Source organism: Phlebotomus papatasi, chromosome 3, assembly GCF_024763615.1.
Source record: "Phlebotomus papatasi isolate M1 chromosome 3, Ppap_2.1, whole genome shotgun sequence".
Classification (NCBI taxonomy): Eukaryota; Metazoa; Arthropoda; class Insecta; order Diptera; family Psychodidae; genus Phlebotomus; species Phlebotomus papatasi.
In genome coordinates, this window is record NC_077224.1 from 59,157,048 (window position 1) to 59,178,910 (window position 21,863).

Here is a 21,863-nt window from a genome sequence, read left to right on the forward strand (position 1 = left end):
AATTAAATGTCCTTTTACATAAGTTTTTCATAAAACCCATCCATAAGTCGCCGACATATAGCCCTTTACCTTAGTTTCCTTTATCGAAACTTGGAAAATTAATTGTCAAGGACACTAAATAATTATTGACATTACACTAAAATTTTGTTATTTTTTAAATACTTGAAATTAATTTGAGTTTATTACAGTGATAGTGGTCCTATGTTATTGTCCGAACAGATTATCACCATTCACGTATTATATAAAATCGTCAAAATAGATATCTCTAATGGCCAAAAGAACATTTATTCGACATATCGACGTATGGATATTATTTATTGAACATTTCTACATCAAAATTATTTCAACGCATTGTAACAAAAAGTTATAAAAGTTAGAAAAGTAGGATTATCAGTAGTGGTCCTATTATTTTCGCCACCACTGTATGTATATAATTTTTTTTTACTACTTGAGATTAGTCGGGTACAAATTTGCACAACTTCATTATCGTATTTTTCAAAATTAACAGTTAAAAAACGATTTTATTTCATTTTTTTTTTAATTTTATGATCTACTGCAAGTAAAAAAGACTACGTAATTTTTATAGATAGAGTTTTAGCCGTGATGTAGGAATGCTGCAAAGAACTTAGGAAAAACGAAATTTACTAATAAGATCTTTTCTGTTTTCCTAATAGTGTACACAAGTTTCTTTCGTTTATTTTCCTGGTAATTACATATTGGAATAATGACTTTTCTTCTGAGTTTTTCTTCTGTCTAAGAAAAACTCAAAGTAGCGATCAGAACAAGCTTCTTGCCGATAATCCATGAGATTCACAGAGAAAACCGCTAAAATTCTACTCCAAAGTTCCTAGTAAGGATGAAGCCTCTGCGGCATGTTGTGCATCATCGTGAGTGTCCTAATTGAAGGATTTCCTTGCTTAAAAATTCAATTTCAATCAAATTGCAAATCCTTACCCTTGCGTATGCGACAGCATTCCAAGTCCAGCCGGTGGCAGTCCTATTCCAAGTGCTGGGGGTCCTAGGCTTCCTCCAATGGCCGTGGGGGCCGCAATTGGGGGCGGAGGAGGTGGTGGTGCCGCCACAAGGGGCGGTGCTTGGACAATTGACGCATTCCCGTGAGTTCGGAAATGCGTACTGAGACTCAGTGCTGTCGGGAAGACCTTATGACATTCAGGACACTTGAAATTCTCCCCTGACCGTTCATTGAGGTGGATTTTCTTCTTATGGGCCACCATATCACGATTGCGACTGAAGGACTTCCCACACGTGTCGCAATGGTGATTCTTAATGCCCGTGTGCGTTATCATGTGCCTTGCCAAATCACCAGATGTGATGAAGCCTTTGTTGCACACCGGACAGATTTGATCACGGACTCCCGTGTGGATTTTTTTGTGGGCCTGGAAATTGCCCAGAGCTGAAAATTGCTTACTGCAAATTTCACAGCAGAATGGCTTCTCTCCTGTGTGAGTTCGTGTGTGGATTTGCAGATTGTGCTTCTGGGCAAAACGCCGAGGGCAGTAGCTGAATTGAAAGGTTTGAAAATTTTCATTTGAAAGTCTTATTTTTGAAGAAAATTGTCAATCTTTGAATATTCACATCGTGCATTTGAACACTCCGCAAAATAAGAAAGTGTTTATCTACGCATTTCACTGACGCTTTAAAGCGCAAACGGTAAGAGATATCGACTTCCGGTGTTCGGTAATAACCCCCCATATATAATGATTTTTGAATTTTCTCGAAATTGACGAAGTTTTTCAATCATTTTTGGATATGTTGTTCAGCCCCTCATTTGTGAGAACTAATGTCACGCTATTTGTCCGTTTATTCGTCTGCCCATCCGGCCATTACTACGGCCTAGAGCCCAAACGGTTAGAAATACACTCGGTGCCAGGATTATGCACATTTCGGGACCGAAAAAAACGCGCAAAATGGATTTATGCAACGAGAAAATTTGCATACTCGCAGGGGCTTTCTTTTGAATAAATCGGCCGTAAAACGAATTTCGCGCGGAGTAAAAATTCAAACAAAAATATTCAACTGTTTAATAAAAATGCATTAGCAAACAGTCCTTTTTGGCCACTGTTCTTCAATAAATGGTTAGAATATTTAAAAAAAAATTACCTTAATAAGATAAATTAAAGTTTTATTTTGAAAAAGTTGCAAAATGTTTTCAAATTTCCCGCGTCACAAAATAGTATACATTCAGGCGTAAAAATGATTTCATAAATGGACTCCCAATGGTAGGCAAACTTGCATAATTGTATGTGCATAATTCCGTCAGGTGCATAATCCCAAAGTGCATAATGCCGAGATTGAGTGAGTGTAGAGCAGAGGTGTGCAAGAAACCGTTGAAACCGAATTAACGTCAAAATAAGTTTGTTATAGTAGCGTTTTGACCATTGACGTACATGTTTCATTTGACGTTAATTCGGTTTCAACGGTTTCTTGCACACCTCTGGTGTAGAGACTTGGAACTTTCGGTGGACCCCTCATAAGTCGACCCTGGGACCGTTAACAAGCTCCTCATTCCCCCCGCCCCCACCACCCTTCCCCGTCAAAAGTATGATTTTTAGAGAATACCCAGGCGTAGGGTGTGTGCCAAATTCCGGCCAGCTTGCAATTTCGGCCACCTTTTTTGTTCCTCGAAATTTTTATGAACTTTTAGATTTTACGTACTCTAGAGATTATACAATGCAAAAGAATAACAAAAAATGTAGCTTCGACAAGCGAGATGACGTGAAAAAGATATTGAAAGAATTCCGGAAGGGCAAGGAACTATGAAAATGAAGGTGGCCGAAATAGGGCACCAAAGCTATGTCTATATTTTTATTCATTTTAAAATATATTAAGAATGATTTTAGAGTAAATAAAGACGGTAAACTCTTTACAAGGTTCCAAGCAACACTCTTTCAGAAGAAAGAAAGAAATTGCATGCCGAAATTTGGCACATTTACCCTACATTTCGTCCTTATACGAAAATACCGTTTAAAATCGTTCCTAATAATGGTTTTTCAAGGTCAAAGTTTAAAAAGAGCGTATGGTAATTGCATGGTACAATGTTTGGGCTCGTTAAAAGGTCTTAAAATTCTTGACAACCCTTATCGGTTATGAATCGGTTTACTATCGAACAAACAACTAACTTGTCCGAAATGGAATTATATTACTCCTATAAGCCTCCTAAGGTATTTTGGGAAATGTTTTTAAGTGATTTATAAATTGGTTCAAATCGGTTATGAACCGGTAATAAACTGGTTATGAGCCGATAAGAAATTTTTATCCGAAAATCAATTCTTTTACTCTCTTAAAACACTTTTGTGGCGTCTGTTATGTGATTTATGAATCTATTCAAATCGATTTAGAAACGGTAAACAACGATGCGAAAGTACTTTTGAGGAGCATCTAACATCTAAACCGGCCGGCTATCTACTATGTACAAACTCAGTATATACTGGTATGGTGTAATACTTAGTGCGAAACTGTCACGAGTTCGAGCATTTCGCAAATCCTGGGGCATTTTGTCATCCCTTTAATTGAAACTAAATTGTAAATGGATATAAACAGCGAAAAAGGTGAAACTATTCACGATTTCGAAAATTCCACAAAGCTGGAACTGGAACGTTTTGCCTTGCTACTACTGTATTTTTTTTATATTTCATTATAAATAATTCGTTATTTTTTTTTCTTTTAGGAATAACAATTGTAACAATTATAACATTTTCAAACTATTTTTCCATCTCGATGTACATCAGCTCCAACAGCTAAAACTTTATATCTCCCCATTTTAGTAACTCTTCCACCATAAACTCTTATAATAAGAGATTAATATTTCCCTGAAGAAAATGCTGAGCATAATTTATAATATTTTCAATCAATGGACACCAAAATTCCCAGCGTTCCTAGGAAAACCTTTGAGTCAATTTAAAAAAAATATCTGTGCTTCATTTTCATGTACCAAAGGGCTCAAGTCTCAGTCACAATCTCAAAAAATTCCATTCCCAAAGAAGCTTCTGGAGCACTGACCTGCATGCAAAGGGGCGTTCTCCAGTGTGTGTCCGGACATGCATTTGCAGCTGGGCTGAGCACTTGAAAGTCTTGTTGCACTCATAGCAAGTTTGGGGCACCTTAGGAGTGGGCTTAGGGCCCCTCTTCTTTCGTTCATTGGGCAATTTTCTCTTGTACCTCTGACTCTTTGGTTTTGTCTTCTTCACCTTCTTCTCGGTCTCCACAGTTTCTTCCTTCTTGGCTTTGAGCTGGGGATATGGCACATCTGTGTTCACTTCGGCATCCCTCGTGCCATAAGCCTTGTCCATCAGCCCCAAATACTGCCTCAGCCGGATGTCGGAATTCTCACATTGCTGCTTGAAGTGATAGGCTACTCCCAGACGGTAGATACAATTGTTGCAGATCACTGCAGGCATTCCGTCGTTCTTGAAGATCTAAAGAGAGCACAAGTAGAATAAGGGAGATCCTCCAGGGAGCTGAAGAATGTAGCTTGACATCACCTTAACTTTTGCACACATTTGAATCATCTCCGAAGGCGTCATGGAGAATTCTGTGTTAAAGATAGACGTAAGGACACCCTCTTCGAGGCAAACCCGACACAATTTGTTAGTGTTGTAGTCCATTTTGCCCGGAAAATGGGGCTTTTCACTGAGACACTGAGGATTCCAACAAGAGCTTGTCCTCTCTTGTTTATAAAACAAACTGCAGGGTTGAGATAATTTTGCAAGGCCCCTTGCATGTCTTTGCTAAAGTGTCTGGAATCTCTTAATTTTGAAATTTCTAAGAGATTTCTTCCAAAAACGATATTCTGGCTCTTCTGTCCATATCCTCTTGATTCAATTTTGGAATAGTGTCTTATTGAGATTTACTTCAAAACTGATCTCGGGATCTTGTAGTGTTCTTTGCGTTTGAATACGCTAAGTAGACCATCCATCCGCATAAAGTTCCTTTGAAGGGATCAACCCTCAATATCGAGATGTACATTTTAGTTGTCCGGGAACAAGTGGCCTTTCGGGGAAGGATGGTTGATTCATAATCTTGTTTACAATCCAAGACGAAGTGGCAAGATTGGGTGGATATCGTATAAGTGCATTTTGATAACGTAGTCTTTACTGAGGATTATTTCGAAACTGACCTTGCCTTCTTGTACTCTTCACTTAAATACCAAGAATCGCACGCCGTGTGTGTAGATTATCCATCCATATAAAGTCGCATGTGGTGCTTGTGAAGTGTCCTGAAGGAATCATGAGGAAGTAGTCTCTCGGATGATATTAAAATCTTGTTTTCAGTCCAAGAGGAAGTGACATGATGCCAGTAAATACTGATAACAGCTCAGTCTTTGTTGAGTGTTACTCAAAACTGACGTCCGCGCCTTCTCGTTTAAATCATTTCTTTTTTTTCGTTTTTCTCATTTAAATACCCGCCAGGATTGCACACCCCGTCGTATATCATCCATCCATATAAATTGCTTTTCAATTCTAAAGGAATCAGCCCTCTAATATCGAGATGTTATGTTTAGTTGTCCGTGAGCAAGTGGCTTTTCGAGAAAGAATGGCTGAATTTTGTTTACAGTCCCAGAAGAAGTGACATGATTGGGCCTTATTCTTATACATTATCATTATATATTTTAGGTTTCACGCTGTTTTCCCATTGAGATCAGTTAATGTGTAAGCCGGCGACCGATGCGACGCTCACGTTTACTTACAAGGTGGCTGCAACGTCTCTTTAAGGGATCAGGCCTCTCGCACTAACTTCTTAAAGTCCTGGCGACTATCCGCCAGTTTCCTCCAGCACCTGAGAACTCCAGCTGTTTAAGGACATTGTTGTATATGAATATATGTGTATGTGTATGATCGATGTACCTTGCACTCAATCAATAAACAAACAAGTATTACACCGACCGTCAATGGATAAAGTTGTTTCATTAAAATGCGATCCCGATAACATTGTCCACTACTTTTCTCTATTTTTTTGTAGCATATCCTCTCATCCTTGTCCTTTCAGGCTCACTGTTTTGTAGTTTTCTGGGCAGTTTTCAGTGGCAGAGTCTTTGATTTTTTGTTACTTTTCGATAGCTTTTGGGTTTTTAATTTATTCGAGAATTCCAGGGGGTTTGAGGGCAATTGGGGTATGATTTTCAGGTGTAGTTTTATTATAAATCATGGAATAAATATAACATTTTCTATTATAAAACAAGTTCAAAAAAAACTATGGCTACAGGCACTTACAGTCTCCTTCAAGACCTTGAACTTTTATCTACACTTAATTCCTTCCCTTTCCTCTTTCTTCTGGATTCCTATAAAAATTTAATCTCTTACATTTCAGCTAATTTCTCTCTAATCAACAACTTACTTCTTTTGTATTTTTTAATCTCTTTTTCACAAATTTAAACTCTTCACTCTTCTTACGCATCTAATTCTGAGTTTAATGAGCTTCTTTTGAGCCTTTTTCCCCTATTCTATGTCCATTATTGCAGTTGCAATAATGAACATAGAATCTATGAATATTAATTCTATCTTACTTGACAAGTGCCTTTGTTTACTAATTCAAGTATAAGAAATTCACTGAACAGTGGATGTGTCCCAGCTAACTGATTTGGCGTGCTCTGATGGTAGGTGATGGTCTGGCTCCTAATAGACGACTTCTAGCTAATTGAGCTGATTATTATTAATAATATCGAGACACTTTATTTGTATTACAATGCAATCTTTACAACGTGCTCGTGTTGGAAGGATATGCTGATCGTAGATCGCCCAGGAATGCCTTCCTCGCAGTGTGAATGCTTCTTCCATGTTCCTGGAGTTTTTGGGCAGAGGCGGTGCATTTTTATTACGTTTTATCACAGTGAAAATGTATTTTTTCTAGACATTCAGATCTTATAAAACAAAATCAAAAAAACTATGGCTACAGACATTTATAGTCTCCTTTAAGACCATGAACTTTTCCTACACGTAATTCTTTTCCTTTCCTCTCTTTCTTCTGGATTCCTATAAAATTTTAATCTCTTACATTTCATCTCATTTCTCTCTATTAAAAAACTTATTTATTTTTGTATTTTTTGTATCTTTTTCACTGATTTAACTCTTCACTCTTTTCACGCATCTAATTCTATTCTGAGCTTAATAATGAGCTTTTTTCCCCTACTCTATGTCCATTATTGCAGTTACAATAATGAACATAGAATCTATGAATATAAATTCTATCTTAATTTGACAAGTGCCTTTGTTTTCTAATTTAAATTTGAGAAATTCGCTGAACACTATCCAATAAATATTATACTAAATTAAGTGGGATTTAAATATAAAACAATAACTTACGCAAATTCCTTTCATAAAGAATTACACAACAGCAGGTCACGCCACGCTTTCTACAAAATGTGTCGGATGGGCTTACATAATAAATTTTCAAATATTTCCGCCAGTTGGCGCTCGCGTTTCCAACACTGACGTTAGACGCATTTCAAAAATTTGAAAGTTTCTAAATTGACCCATAGAAGAAGACCCAAACCAAGAGTCGAATGCTTGAATCCTGAAGCCGAAAGCTTGAATCACTATGGTTTTTTTTTCTTAAATATTGTGATCTTCGATGAGCAGGAGACGTTTGAAGAACGCAATATAGTTGATAGAGCATGGGACCACCTATTAGCTGCTGCAATCTGCTCATTCAAGGTATTTGAAGCTTTTAACGACCTCAAAGGTCTACGAATCGAGCCTGAGATCTTGGTGTCGTGAAGCCGGTTGCCACGTAATTTATCTTCCTCTCATTGATTTTGAGTCACATCTTCTCCGCGGCAATGGCTAAGTTGACAAATGTCTCCTTCACCGCCATCGCACTCCGACCTATAACATTGATATTATCCGCATATGCAAACAACTGCGACGACTTAGACTGCATGATCGTTAGTTGTATCCAGAGGTTGTAGTGACATGTTATAGGACTTGATTAAAGAGAACCGGCGACAGGGCATCACTTTGCCTAGTCCGGAGAGTACCCGGAACATTTTAGTTCCAGCACTTGAAACTTGACCTTCGCATTTACAAACGAAATATTGACTGGGTGTACTTTCAAGTTCTAACAACAAGATCAATTGTAAAGGTATCTCCACTGCAACAAACAAACCTTTTGATGATTACCGAAATCTCAAGTTAATTTATTAATATTGTATAATTGTTTGACATTAGACAAGCATCAATTGCGATAGAAAAAAGGTAATATAATATAACAAAAATAAAGTTAAATCTGTGATAACAAAAAAAAAAAAAAGAAAAAAAATCTACAAAACTAAATTGTATCGACAAAAGTATCATTTATCACAACACAAGGACTAGAAAGTGAATAAATTGCGCTGAACTACCAGGTTTTTCGCAATTTCTGTCTCATTTGCAGGCATAGACACGTAAGCTTTTAGGCAAGCAGTAGTGGCTCCTCCTCGCCATCCAGCTCCAGCTCCTTCATGCTGGTGTCCTGGGGAAATTTGGCATCATCTGCCTTTCCAGTCTTCCCCTCAAAGTCTTCGTCGTGACTACTGAGGGGTCGACTGCCATTGGAATTAACCGAAGTGGCTCGGTAGTTGCTCTCTGAATCATCATTTGATTCCCCAGATTGATAGAGACGACACTGATCTAAATACTCTGATGGTATGAAGGACTGAAGGTCCACATCATCAACATTCCCAAAGTCCTGACTATCCTCATGATCCTGCTGCGTCTCCACCATTGTCAACCACTGAGCATTGTGATTGCGAAACTTTTCCAGCTGCATCCCAATAATGGCAAAAGAAAAAAAACTTAGCGGCTCCACCTGAAATACCAAAACCCCCTGTGGAAACTTACCTTAATCCTGGATGCCCAATCGGAATCACTGAAAGCAATAATATCTAGGCAATTGTCACAAACTTTGCGTATCTCTGTATTCTTGTCATGCATCAAGTCAATGAGATATGCCGGTGACTCCGTTTCGCGAATCATGTAATTCCTCGTGCTCTCATTCCTCAAAATCTGCTGAAACACAAAGACAATCTGCAAGACAATCTCATCATCTTCCTGCTTAGCCTTCAGCAGCTCAATGAGAGATAGGATGACATCTGCTTTGCAGAGAAACATCGCACAAGATTCATCACATGCACAAGTGCCCAGGAAGACAATAGTGTCCAGCACAATATCATCCTGCATCTTTCCCGGCACCAATACCTGCCTTATCCACTGTATCAGATTGAAATTGTGCAGTATTTGGGAATAATCGAGATCTGGCAGCGCTAAATTTCCCATAATACCCAAACATTCCACCACAAAGGCCTCATCATCGCATTCTGTCAGAATCTTAGCCAGATCCCCCACAAAATCCACAAAATGAATCCGTAAATTCTCATGATGGGAAATATTTCGTATCATCTTCATGAGCAGAGCATCTTGATACTTAAATGCTCTCACCATTAAATTGTGCAGACGATTGTTCTCAATCATTATCTGGGCATTTCGCTTATTCAGAGCCAGATTTATAGCCAGTGCTATTAAATCCATGTCCGACTTCTGATTGAGATTCAGAAGCAGCATGTCCGTAATGAGAGGCACGCAATCTGTGTACGTGAACATTGATTTCACCTGTAAAGCAAAATAAATGCAAGGTTTTACATGAAGAATATCCAGGATTAGGTCGTGTTAAGAAGCGGATTATGATTGAGGTTAGGGGCCTCAGTGGATCAGTGGATAGAGTAGTGGCTATATGACTGTGAGGTCTCGGGTTCGAGGCTATGCAGCTGTAAATTTTTCAGCTGTTGCATTTATCTCGAAATCGTCTAGTGAATGAATTGGAAAGTAATGCTGATGCATTGACAATAAACCGCCTAAACAGAGAGGTTGGTATAGGAAATAATCTTCGAAATGCAGAGTTCAGTCTAATACAAATACACATTCACTGCCCAGATCCATAAACCGAGGCTTGTCTACCGTGATAATAAAGCGGTACTGTGTGTATCAGAACGCACACAGAGTACCGCGATATTAGAGCAGGTTTACTCGCCTTGGGGATTTAAGATAGAACAGGAGAATGGGAAGTGTATAATGGGCCCAAATAAGTGGTCTGGGTGCAGGGGTTCCGAAAGGAAAGGAATATAACCGATCCATAGATAAATCTTGAATCTCTTATATTTGAGGTTATGTATAACGTAACCTCAAAAATAAAGATCACCTGTTCAGCTTTATTTGCTAAAGACATTGTTTTGAAGACATAAATCGTGTTTGATGCAATTAAAACATTGAAAACAAAAACAGCGAAGAAACTATCGAGTTCATTTTACTTTTGTGCATTAGAAATTGCTCCTAACCTCAAAAACATAAACTTGTAGTGTAATATTCCGAACTTCGTTCTCGAAAGGACAGATATGTTAATGACATTTAAGTGAAGGATAAATGTATGAAACTGTAAAATAAAAAAACTAGGAAACCTATGCTAATAACACAATCCAGGTTTGCTTTAAAGCACGTGTTTTTCGGTTAGCTTCTTTTTCCAGAATGAAGATTTCTCTTAAAATAAAGTCCAAAGCTGCCAACTTTACAGAAACCCAACCTGACAGAAAAACAGAATGCAATTGATTAGTTCTTACATTTTTCAGAAGTGGGATTTATGGCATCTCCTTGATTCTCTGTAACTGAACTCAGATAGTGCTGTCCTTGTGCGGTATTATTGTATGAAAAGTACCTGATTATTACAACCGACTATTCATATTGTTTCTGTTTCTAAACCGAGACTGTAATACACTCGAGTTCCATCGACAGATCATCAAACAACTGAATAGTAAGCGGCAGAGTTATCAATCACTGAAGCGAACATTTCGGCCATATTGTTTTCATTTCTTCCTTTAGCAAATAAAAACTCGGAACTCATGATTTAATTGTTCAATTACCATCATTTGACGCCTAAATAATAATCTCGGAACATTTTTACTAAAATAGAAACACACACAAAATCAGGGAACTCACCTTGTCATCCATGCTCATGTGATAGAGAATTTTGAGGACGATATCATGATGTTTATCGTCACTTAAAAAAGTCACTAGCTTCGGCAGGAATCCCACACGAATCATTTTCCCCCTCAGAGGTCCATCAAAAGACAAATTGAAAATGAGTTTAAGGGTGACCTGAATGAGATCAGGATGTGTACTCTGAAGCAATCGTGGTAGCTTCTCAACAACATTCATCTCATACATTTCATCCTTGTTGTCCTTCACAATGGACAATTTCTTGAGGAATGTGACAACGAGTATCAGAAGATCAATATTTTGCCTCTCAAGCACCTTCACCAACATCCTAATAATCATCTTCTTGCGCATCTTCTCTTCCAACTTTACATTTTCTGCAATATTGAGAAGAAGATAGAAGGCAACTCGTAGTAACTGTTCTTGCTTCTTTGCAAAGATACGCAGTTGTTTGTTAAGTTTTTCATACTCTTCTTTTTGCGTTTTGGCGTCTTTTTCCGCCTTTACACCACATTCAACTTCATTGCTGAGGAATTCATGGTAACTGTTATTCATGGCGCGTGATTTGACCAGAGGATTCACAGAAGACAGCGATCCATGGAAACTCGACCAGTTTCCTGACTTTGGACGCTGTTTCAATTCTGGAATCCTCCTTCTTGGCGGTTCCATGTCCTTTGGCTTTTCCTCATTCATAATGTCAATCATATCGGCAGATTCTGTGCTCTGCTGTGTCACTACTTGTTTCTCCGGTTTACCATCCGGATTCCTCCTCATCTCAAGGTCATTCTTCATCTGTTCATACCTCTTAAGCTCATAGTCAATCACATCCATACACAGCGATCCAATCTTATGATTGACAATCACCGGATGAAAGTGAGTGTAGGTGGAAAAACAAAAGAAGATATAGACGATATTTGTGGAGAGATCGAGACTCTTTCGCCAGTCCTCACGAAGGACACGCGAGAGTGCACACAGGACCGCCTCATTCTTCTCCAACTCTTCAAGGTTATCTGGATTTCGGGCTAATTGCAAAATCAAAGCCGATCCTCTAATTTTATCAGGCAATTCATCATAAAGCAACTCTACGTACGTATCAATCACACGAATGGAGGCCTTCTCGAGCTCAGCCGAAGACACCATCGATCCCTTTTCTGTGGCTATTCTCGACTGAGCTCTCTGGTTGTCCATATCTGTACAAAGATGAAGAAATACCTTCATCAAAATCAACACTGTAATTATGGTGCGAAAGTGCAAGTTAAACGCAATAAAATACCACCCAATTACTTCGTTTAATTGCTCGAGAGATCTGTTTTGTTTTCACAAGCTCATAAACTACAATATTTATTAAGAGATTCCTATAAAGATGTGAAATTGCAACTTATGTAGTTACTTTGTGTGAGATCCATAATAATGATTTCAAAACTATACTTGAAGTTTTAAAAATACTCTGCTGTAAGTGTTTATGATGTCTTTGTGATCATTTCAAAGATTTCTTAAGGTAATTTGCTAAATATAGAAAAAACATAATTTCGTCCTGGTTCTTCTCCTCCTTTATTCTCTAGCCAACGTTTCGGAGCTGGATGACTCCTTCCTCAGGTATGAAAATTGGTGGGAAAAGGATGTCAGGGAATTCTTTCACTATCACTTTTACATTCATGGACGATGTGCACATGAATGTGGTCAGACTGGGACCTGAGGAAGGAGCCATCCAGCTCCGAAACGTTGGCTAGAGAATAACGGAGGAGAAGAACCAGGTCGAAATTCCGTGTTTTCTATTTACATCAAGTTATCGGCCGGATTCCATATAGTAATGTGCTAAAAGTCGGACAGTGCTGAAAATCGGACAATGAATGATGGCTTCGGCTCATAAATACATATAAGCTTGAACTCTTTTTTAAGTGACTATTTTAAGTTCATTGTAACTACAATCTACTGATGGACATTGGTAGTCCTCGCTGATAGCCGATTTACCAAATAAACTTGTATTTATCTATCTTAAGTGTCCGCCTTTCCAAATTTTACACAATATTTTTTTTATTGCATTAACTTGAATGAAACATGATACACTGATAATATTGGTGATCGTGGTGATACATTCATACAGGAATAGAGCTCTGTGCCAGCACGGGTCGAATTCTTTAAAGCAGGTGTACGCAAGAACTGTTTGGAATCGAATAGACGTCAAAATAAGTTTGTCCAGTTAGCGTTTTGACCATTGACGTATAATTTTCATTTGACGTTTGTTCGGTTTTAAACTGTTCTTTCGGTTCTAGCTCACTTCTGCTTTAAACTTTCATCTCCAAAGGTTTTAGAGCCCGTGAGCGACGGGACCTGATTCAACTCGAAGCGAAAAAAAGCAAATATTCATTCTTAAGCTAAACTCAAGAATTGTAAATTTACTCTAAATGAACGGTATTAACCGGGAAAAACAGAAAAGATTTATTTTGATAGTTTCAAAAAAGCATCACTATATAACTGATTGAAATCTATCAGGCATTTCAATACCATTTTGAAAGCTAATTAATTTTTGACCTTGAAAACCCTTTATTGGGAATGATTCAAGGGCATAATAATCCGGAAATTTAAAAAAAATCTTAAAGGTTTTTAAAGGGAAAATTAATGCCATATGACTTATGAGGTGGTCCTTCGAACATCCCAAGACACGATCTCTAACATTTTGGCTTTCATTCTCTCATCTGTCAAATTCCAGTAATGGATTTTATAAAATTGTGATTCATAAAAATAAGAATTTTACGAATGTAATAGAGGTAATAGATTATATAAGATTAGTTCTTCTCTATAATAGTCCTTCAAAAAATTAAAAAGGAACACATATTTCTCTTAGAAAACTCCACGTCGCTATCTGTAACTGTTTTGCTTACAGATCCCTTTACGAATAGTTTTGCTTCATTCATTACGTGTTCTTAGATGTAAAATAACAATTTTCGATTTTCATGAACTGAGTTTAAAAAAAACTTTGTGTGTTTTGAGTATCTCTGAACAAAAAATATCTTGCAAACATTCTCGTGAAAAATCATATAAAATACACAGATTTATATGGAAAAGTGATAATAAGTATGGCTTCATTGGTCTCCATGGGGAATTTTATAAAATCTTTTCATTTATAATACGATATCTTGTTAAAACTGAATCCACCAAGAATATTACACAAAATTCTTGTAAGTTTTCTTAAAATTTTGTTTTCTTTAAAATTTCTCAATAGATGGCACTGAAAAGTAGATAGTATTCTCTTTTTTATTTTTATTTTTGTTTTCTTAAAATGGTTTTAGAACATTTTCTCTGGAATTATATATCAATTTGGTCAAATAGGTCAAATTTCTGACTGAATAATCTGCATTTTTTAATGAATAAAAAAAGAATTGTGACTAAACCTCTACAAGATCCTGTATAATAAATGTAAAAATTGTAACACCTCCGATTTTAGTAAGTGATCTTGTTACCAAAACCGTCAATTCAATTTCAGTGCCAGAAATAGGATATTCAAATTATTGGAGAAAGGGATGAATTTTGATTTCCTGAAATTTTCCTTATCTAAAAGGCCGAAAGCAGAAAAAAAACGTTTTCCAAAGTATCTTTAATTTATCTAAAAAAAAAAAAACACATAAAAGAATGTTTAAAGCAATGTGGGAATAAATCAATTAAATTTAATTCAGGTTTATAAATCATAATGATTTATATATCATTCAATATTTACTGAAAGTAAACAATAAAATGATTAATTTCGTCATCGCATCACATAATAATACAACTGCTGATAAATTTTTAACATGTTTACGATCTTATTTTCAATTATAAAGCCCAAATCAAAATACACGCGTGTCTTTGAGGCTGTTGAACGCACCTCTTGAGCTCAAAACGTGTGAACACTTTCATTATCACTTTTATATAATCCATGAAATTCAACAGAAGTGTGAAAAATGCCTAATGTTATCAGATTCGGTCGAGGTTTATCAATGTCTTGTGTGACTATTATTGAAAATATTACTTCCTGATCTCTTGAGGAAAATTCAGCAATTTGTGCGCATCCTTTAATTTAGCCAAGACACCTTGAGGATCATAGAATTGGGACATCGCAAGATCGTGAATATTAAATTGGCGGGAAAGAATATAACCTCACTTTTCAGGTAAATTAAGAAAACCGATCACAGGAATGGGATTTCCAGAATGATATTAGCTACTCACCGTTGCTGATGTTATCCCGCCGATTCTTCAGGTAGTAGATGATCTGCTCGACGTCCGACAGTTGAGAATTGTGGATGAGATCGCACTTTTCAACCACTTCCCGGGCAAGAGTGGCTGGATCGGTTTTTGCACTGAGGTTCTTCAGACGGATTACTCGCTGGCAATCCTGGAAGCAAGATAATGCGATCAGTAAATGTGATCTAGCTCCATTCCTCAGATAAAAATGAAAGTCCACGCTTTTTGTATCAAACAGAAATCAAAGAAAAAGTCAGTGGATAGAGGTAAAGAAGCTTACAAAAGTACTGATTGCTTGATGGACACTTGAGAAAGATCGAGGAAATGATCGAACTCAAATTTAAGGTTTTTTTTTTTAATAAACATTTCACTGAAAGTAGAGACTTATCCTTTTATGAATTACAACTTTTAGAGTATATAACCTAAGTAATGTAATACAACGCAAATCACGGAGAAAATATGACAAATTTTTATTCTAAAAAATCCTAGAAAAAGATAGAAGAAAGCACGCTACTTCGGACCTTCAAAAATCCTCATTTTTTCAATATATTTTTAATATAGCATGTCCAATGTTTTAAATTTTCATAAGAAAGGACATTGGGCAAAACAGTCCAACCTTTCGCTACGAATGAGACTTATACAATCGAATAGGTATTGGCAAAGGTAACAACTTTTGTTCCGGGACCAAATCCAAAAGTATGTAGGAAAAGCATTAGAGCATAAAACATATAATTAAGAAAAGTGAGGATTTTTTTTACAAAACTCCTTTTATAAAATAACAGTTTATGATATGTTGGTCATTTCAAATAACAATTTGTAAAGAAGATTTTTCTAGAACAAAGTATATCTTTATCTCCTCATTTTCTCTGCAATTTTCCAGATTTACCTCTGGATATCTGTCTTTTATATTAAAATGTATAATATTGTATAGTCCCAACTTGTTGCATTCAACCGGGGCATTAACCAAATAAATATTCTATTCTATTCTACCTAATAAATCCTTGAATATTCTTCAAATTCATAAAAAGGATTGTATGTAGAAAAATGTCTGCTCAATAAATATTCTCCTTGAAAGAAAAGAGTTAGCCTCTGAAGATCACATGGTACTAAAAGTTACCATTATTCAAAAACTTTGAATAATAATTTTAGAGTAAAAATATTTTAATTTAGCCATTATACTATGAGCCTTTTGTTAAAATTCCTTTGGTAACGGTCCCTTTCCAACTCTATGATCTTCAACAACCCTAGCACCTTTTTTGTGGAGAATATTTCTTTTAAGGAGACAAAAGGACTTAATGCTTTTAATGGAATTAAAGGACATTCGAGGATTTTTGAGGAAAATCTGGATAACTACAAGGAAAACCGAGATATAGGGGTATGGTTTCTTCTAGGAAAATATCCAGAAATAGTTTTTTGGCACTGACAACTTACGATATACCGTTATCGAAAAAACAACAAGTTTCATAAAAATAATTCTACCTATTTTTTTAAGAATTTTTATTTTAAGATATCACAGAAACTTGACGCGACGGACTATAAGTTTCTTCGAGAGATATGTTAAAGACACTCCAACGACTCCCAAATTGCCAATGGTTTCCCGTCATACGATTTTTCCTTTATTTTATTGTCCTGTAATGTTCGAAGGCTTTAAAAAGCGATTAGTTTGTATGGGAGCCACCAGATAGAGCAGTTAAAGGTAAAATATAAAAATATATGTTTAAAGCTTAGGTCGCACATTAACTTTGACCCGAATTTCATTAAGATCGGTTAAGCTGTCTTCAAGAAATAAAATGTCAAACTTGTGAATTTTCAGAAGGATATCGCTAATTTCTCAAGGACTGACAGTCCTTTCTGATACGGGTCTCGGCAATTTTTAAATCATACACCAATACCTACAAAATGGGCCTACTCCCAACGACTCCTTCATATTACCATAGACGATAGGTAGAGGTTTTAATGTATTCGGTAGTCACTTTATAAAGCGTTTTTATTGGTGCGGCACTAGATCACGTTACTATCCCCTCTCTTTTTTACTGCTCGAACTCAAAGGGAGAGCACTTATGTAATCGACTTTTTTCAACTTCTCACTGTTCTGGAGCTTAAACGGCAAGAGATATCGACTTCCGGTCTTCGGTGACCCTTCCTCAAATGACATTATCTTGTACCCAACCTCTTTCATTTCCCCCCTCCCATTTCATACGTTCCCTATCCCCCAAAAATAGGTAAAAAATGAGGTATTTCCAATTTTTTCTCAAAATTGGCTCAAGCTTTTTCAATGATTTTTGGATATGTTTTAGAGCTGGTCCTGGTGAACATTTCGGTAATGAATCGGTTAAGTACCGATATTCTGCTTTTCAAATACTTTTATGATTTATGATTTAATTTGATCTCTAGTAGATCAGTGATTCCAAAAGATTATGCAAAGATTGATATTCATCTGAAATATGGAAATATGATAGAACAGGAAAAAAGAATAGAGAAATTACATTAGTAATATTTTTCTAATATATCCTCCAACTCAAAAACTACAATATTTCATATAGAAGAAGTACGGTTCTAGGCGGTCATTGCAGCATGAAGGCTCAGTTCCTTTCCAACATAGGAAAAAAATCACAATTTCAAAGCTGCCCCACATTCCAGGATGTCCCACTTACCCTAACTGAAACATAAATCTTTTTAAACAGAACGAAAAAACATCGTTCTTCTCCTTTCTCATCATTTCTCTCGTCTCTCTTATATCATCGACGCGTCGAGCGGGCAATCGGCAAAAGCCGTTGGGCTTCGAGATACCTATCGGCGACTTGTATGTATGAGTAAAATTTTCTACCTTTCGTCTATGATAATATGAAGGAGTCGTTGCTACTCCTAACTCTGGCGAAGGGCTGGACCAGCTCCCATACATTTCTGCCCATTGTCCTTTGTTCAGCAGATTAAAAATGAAAAACCAGATGGTCAACATTGATATCTACATTAGCTCGATTCCCTCAAAACTGAGGGCCAATTTTTGAAATTCTCGAGTAGTTTATGTTATAAAGAAGTCGTTACAGAAGGATTTGAATCTACGGGGTGTGCGAGTCAATTTTTCTCGGCCATTAAAGAGCTCGCGGGTGCGAGTGAGAGTTTCAAAAATTAGCCCTCTGAATCCAAAAACGATAATTCGGTGATCGTCGGATAGGAGAGTTCAGTACAGAAATAAAAACTTTCATTCTCAATGGAAGTTTTTGCATTAATGGCCTCTACATACTAGGATTAATTTATTTCAAAAATGCATTTTTAAAGAAAATTTCCCCTACCCTTGTAGGTAGAAACGTCAGATATTTTTTAAAAGCAATTTTTGACGAAAATTGCTTCTGTTTGTTAAAAGAAGTTTTTTAAATTCTACACAGTAAAAACAAAATGAAATTGGCAAGTTGAATTCTATTAGTTGAAATTTCGAATACCAACCACTGAAAAAATCAACTTTCAATTGAAAAGGAATCAATTAAATGGCAGAATTAGTAAAATTCAACCTTCGGTAATGGTCCAAATGCAATAAATAGTAATAATAATTATTATAATAGTACAAAAATTAAACAATAAAATAGCGTAAACTTCAATCAATTTACTGGTTGAATATTTCTACGATTATCGTTTGTAATAGAATCAATACGATTATCGTTGTTAATATTTCAACCGATTTCGCAGCAAAAAGTTCAACTTTCAACTACTTTCGTTTGCAATCATTCTTCTTTTCATATTTTGTGTAACTTCAGTGGAAATTTTGGAGGTAAATTCAACTAACTTTGCTTTTCAACTACGAAAATTCAACTTGTTTGCTTTTCAACTTTGCTTGTTACACTGAGAAAAAAAAAGAGGGTACGATTAACTTTTTTTCCTTATAACTTTAACACTTTTAGGTGTAAAAATATTTCAACATTTTTTAATTTTTAATTTTACACCTTTTTAAGGGTAAAATTAACATGAAAAAGGGTAATTTTAACCCCCAATACACCTAAAAAGGGTAATATTTACACCGATTTCGGATCAATACTGCAGGATAAAATTAACATATCCGAAATGTTATTTTAACTTTTTCGGATTTCTCTCAAGTGTACGATAATCGTTTGAAATTTACTACAATTATCAATGCTCTTCTATTACACGCGATAATCGTAGTAATTATCTTTTTCTATGTAGGGCAGGCTATACGGTTCCATCGAACGATCAGCGGATTATCGATTTTGGTACATTGCCCGCCTCTCCCTTATTCTATTAAAAATGTATAAGTTTTAAAGAGCTTCCCAAAAAAAAGTCCTATAAAAATTTGGATTCTCGGTCTCTTTTACATAATTATAAAATTTTTAACTTTTGCCCTGGTTCTTAGTAAAATTCTACCTTTATATGAAATAAATCTAGGGCGCAATTAAGAAAATATATTGCTTTCCCTCTATCTCAACTCGTCAGGATTTAGCCAATAAAAGATTGAGTATTTGTCAGGATATTCAATAAGTTTCCCACTTGCAATATCAGTGATTTCAGAGAGAACCCTATCCAGATACAAAAGCCCCATAGGCACTTTGTTTACCGTGGCGGCAACGCATGCGCATCCAAGCAGAGACAATTGCCTCTTGGATTGAGTAACAAATCTCTCTGAGTCATGTCCAAAAGGGGGCCCCAAAAGGGAATCTCTAATCCGTGTGAAAGTGTGCACGGGGGAAAAGCGCCAAGCAAGAGGGAAAAGCCACGCAAATCTCTACCCACCTTCTTTTCCTCTAGCATAGGATCTCCGGGCTCCGCAAAGACCGCAGCCTCGAGCTTGTAATGAACAATAATGGCCTTTTCCGTAGGATGGGGCTCGATGCTGCCGCCCTTCCAGCGTCTGTGTTCGCAAAAAGTTAGGCGTGTTTAGCGCGGCACAAAAGAGACAGATTTTTTAATCCACAAGATGCACACAGGCCAAAGAGAGCAAACTCTGTGCTAATCCGGGAGAGGTCACAGAGTGACCTTCCGGAGGTGTTAAGACTTTGATTTTTGGTGGGTGCGTGAGTGCCAAGGTGCAGGTGGATGTTCAACTTACTTTTTTATGTATTTAGCATCCTCAGACTGCATATCATCAGTGATGAGGAAGGCGATGATGTAGTAAATGTAGTGTACACAGAATAGCAACAGTATCAGACCCGAAATTAATTGAAAAACCAGTGATAACATACACAATCGATTCACTTTTCGATTTTTCACTTCACGAGGCCATCTTTAGCACTGGGACAAACCCAGTAAACATTTCATCTACCTTGGATAAAATAGAAATGTTCGTGTGGAACAGGCAGTGGAAAATCCTAAGACAAAATCAAATTTTAAATTTGATTGCTTTGCTTTCCTATTTTTTTTTTTTTACTTTAGATCAAGAGAATTTCATGTGATCTAAATTTCCATTTGTGTGAAATTTTCTGATTGAAACGTTTTGCATATTTCTATTCCACTATATTTCACACTAAAAGATCGAAGTTTAATTTGTTATGAGAAATTAGGTCCATGAATTTCAGTCATTCCAAAGGAACCAACATTTAAGAAAAAAGTCGCTTTTCTGCTTCTATAGTTGTGCTCGCCAGAATTTGAGAAAAACGTCGCCGAGATTGCTTTTTAAAGTTGATTTATGAAGTTTAATTAATGAAAATTCAATGAAAATTGATGTTGACATAAAGAAAATAGTTTTTAGAATTAGTTTAGTGCGTTTAGTGGCACAGAATAGGTTTGTTGGAAACCAATAAAGAAAAAAGAAAGGAAAGAAAATAGTTTTTAGAATTAGTTTTATTGACACAAAATTGGAATTTGATAGTAAAAATAGGCTAAATATGGGTTGCCAAGCGACTTTTGCAACATTTCATAATTCGAATTATGAAAAAATATGCAGAATATCGGTGATTTGCAAATTTGAAAATAAAATTGGTGAATTTTGGAAGCATTTGTGACTATTTATTTTTTGAATTGTTCGTGGAAAATCCTCTGGAAAATGTCTTGATAAAGTGCTTGTTTTGCTAGAAAAAATGTATCCAAGACGGTTCAGTTGTCAAATAGAAGATGGTGTCCTTTGCGACATTTGCGTTGATGTTTTTCACGTAATTTGCACGGAAGTAACCAAATTTTCATAGTAAGTTCATTAAAAATTATTAAAGAATTGACCAGTGAAGAGATTTGTGCGAAAATTCTGTGATTTTTACTGCTTTTTCTTGTGTTTTTTTAGTGTGAAAATTGCCCTGGAAAAGATAGCATGCAGACCATATTTGTCATCTGTTTTGGGGCTCTTGAGGGCTTTTTTTAGTCATCCTGACATTCTATCTTCTTGGGAAGAGGCCCTAGAAGTTCTAGATAGATTTCCAGATAATCTCTGTGCTGTTGGAAAGCCCTCCGGACACAAAAATTCAATCCATTATAAATCACCATAAGTGTCACTGACTGGAAAGAAATTCCTTTTTATCCTTCAAGAATTGGAAAATTTCACATCCTTTGCACTGTAAGGATTCTAGAATAGTTTCTTTTTCTTTGTAAAGGAAGAAAAGAATAAAAAACTTATAAAAAACACAAAAAATTTCCAATTTTCTATCAGTGTTCGTTAACCCACTGTCTTTTGTTCTCAAAAAAACATGCAAGTTTTACAAATTTATCACAATTAACGCATTTTTTATATTTATT

General features: G+C 36.3%; 2 protein-coding genes across 2 annotated transcripts; both read right to left on the reverse strand.

Annotated features, from left to right (window-relative positions):
• Positions 1-283: 283 nt before the first annotated feature.
• Positions 284-4,713, reverse strand: LOC129807075 (zinc finger protein 79). Its single transcript, XM_055856095.1, has 4 exons — positions 4,503-4,713; positions 4,021-4,436; positions 955-1,521; positions 284-896 (listed from the first exon to the last, which is right to left on the reverse strand). Exons 1-4 carry the CDS (start codon positions 4,623-4,625, stop codon positions 848-850), a joined length of 1,155 nt encoding a protein of 384 aa, XP_055712070.1. The 5' UTR covers positions 4,626-4,713; the 3' UTR covers positions 284-847.
• A 3,409-nt stretch (positions 4,714-8,122) lies between these two features.
• Positions 8,123-20,451, reverse strand: LOC129807039 (kinesin-associated protein 3). The gene is made up of 6 exons (XM_055856008.1): positions 20,251-20,451; positions 19,935-20,052; positions 15,180-15,345; positions 10,980-12,166; positions 8,835-9,602; positions 8,123-8,757 (listed from the first exon to the last, which is right to left on the reverse strand). The coding sequence occupies exons 1-6, from the start codon at positions 20,379-20,381 to the stop codon at positions 8,407-8,409; spliced, it is 2,721 nt and encodes a 906-aa protein (XP_055711983.1). The 5' UTR covers positions 20,382-20,451; the 3' UTR covers positions 8,123-8,406.
• Positions 20,452-21,863: the final 1,412 nt, after the last annotated feature.

Bases quoted from the DNA above. Each gene is read 5' to 3' on its own strand.
- LOC129807075 (XM_055856095.1), bottom strand. From the start codon at position 4,625: ATGGACTACAACACTAACAAATTGTGTCGGGTTTGCCTCGAAGAGGGT. The intron at 1,522-4,020 runs GTCAGTGCTCCA...CTTTCAATTCAG, and splicing joins GAACGCCCCTTTGCATGCAG to CTACTGCCCTCGGCGTTTTG. The intron at 897-954 runs GTAAGGATTTGC...TCCTTCAATTAG, and splicing joins ATGCTGTCGCATACGCAAGG to GACACTCACGATGATGCACA.
- LOC129807039 (XM_055856008.1), bottom strand. From the start codon at position 20,381: ATGTTATCACTGGTTTTTCAATTAATTTCGGGTCTGATACTGTTGCTA. The intron at 20,053-20,250 runs GTAAGTTGAACA...TTGCGAACACAG, and splicing joins GATGCTAAATACATAAAAAA to ACGCTGGAAGGGCGGCAGCA. The intron at 15,346-19,934 runs GTGGGTAGAGAT...TCTTGCTTCCAG, and splicing joins CTATGCTAGAGGAAAAGAAG to GATTGCCAGCGAGTAATCCG.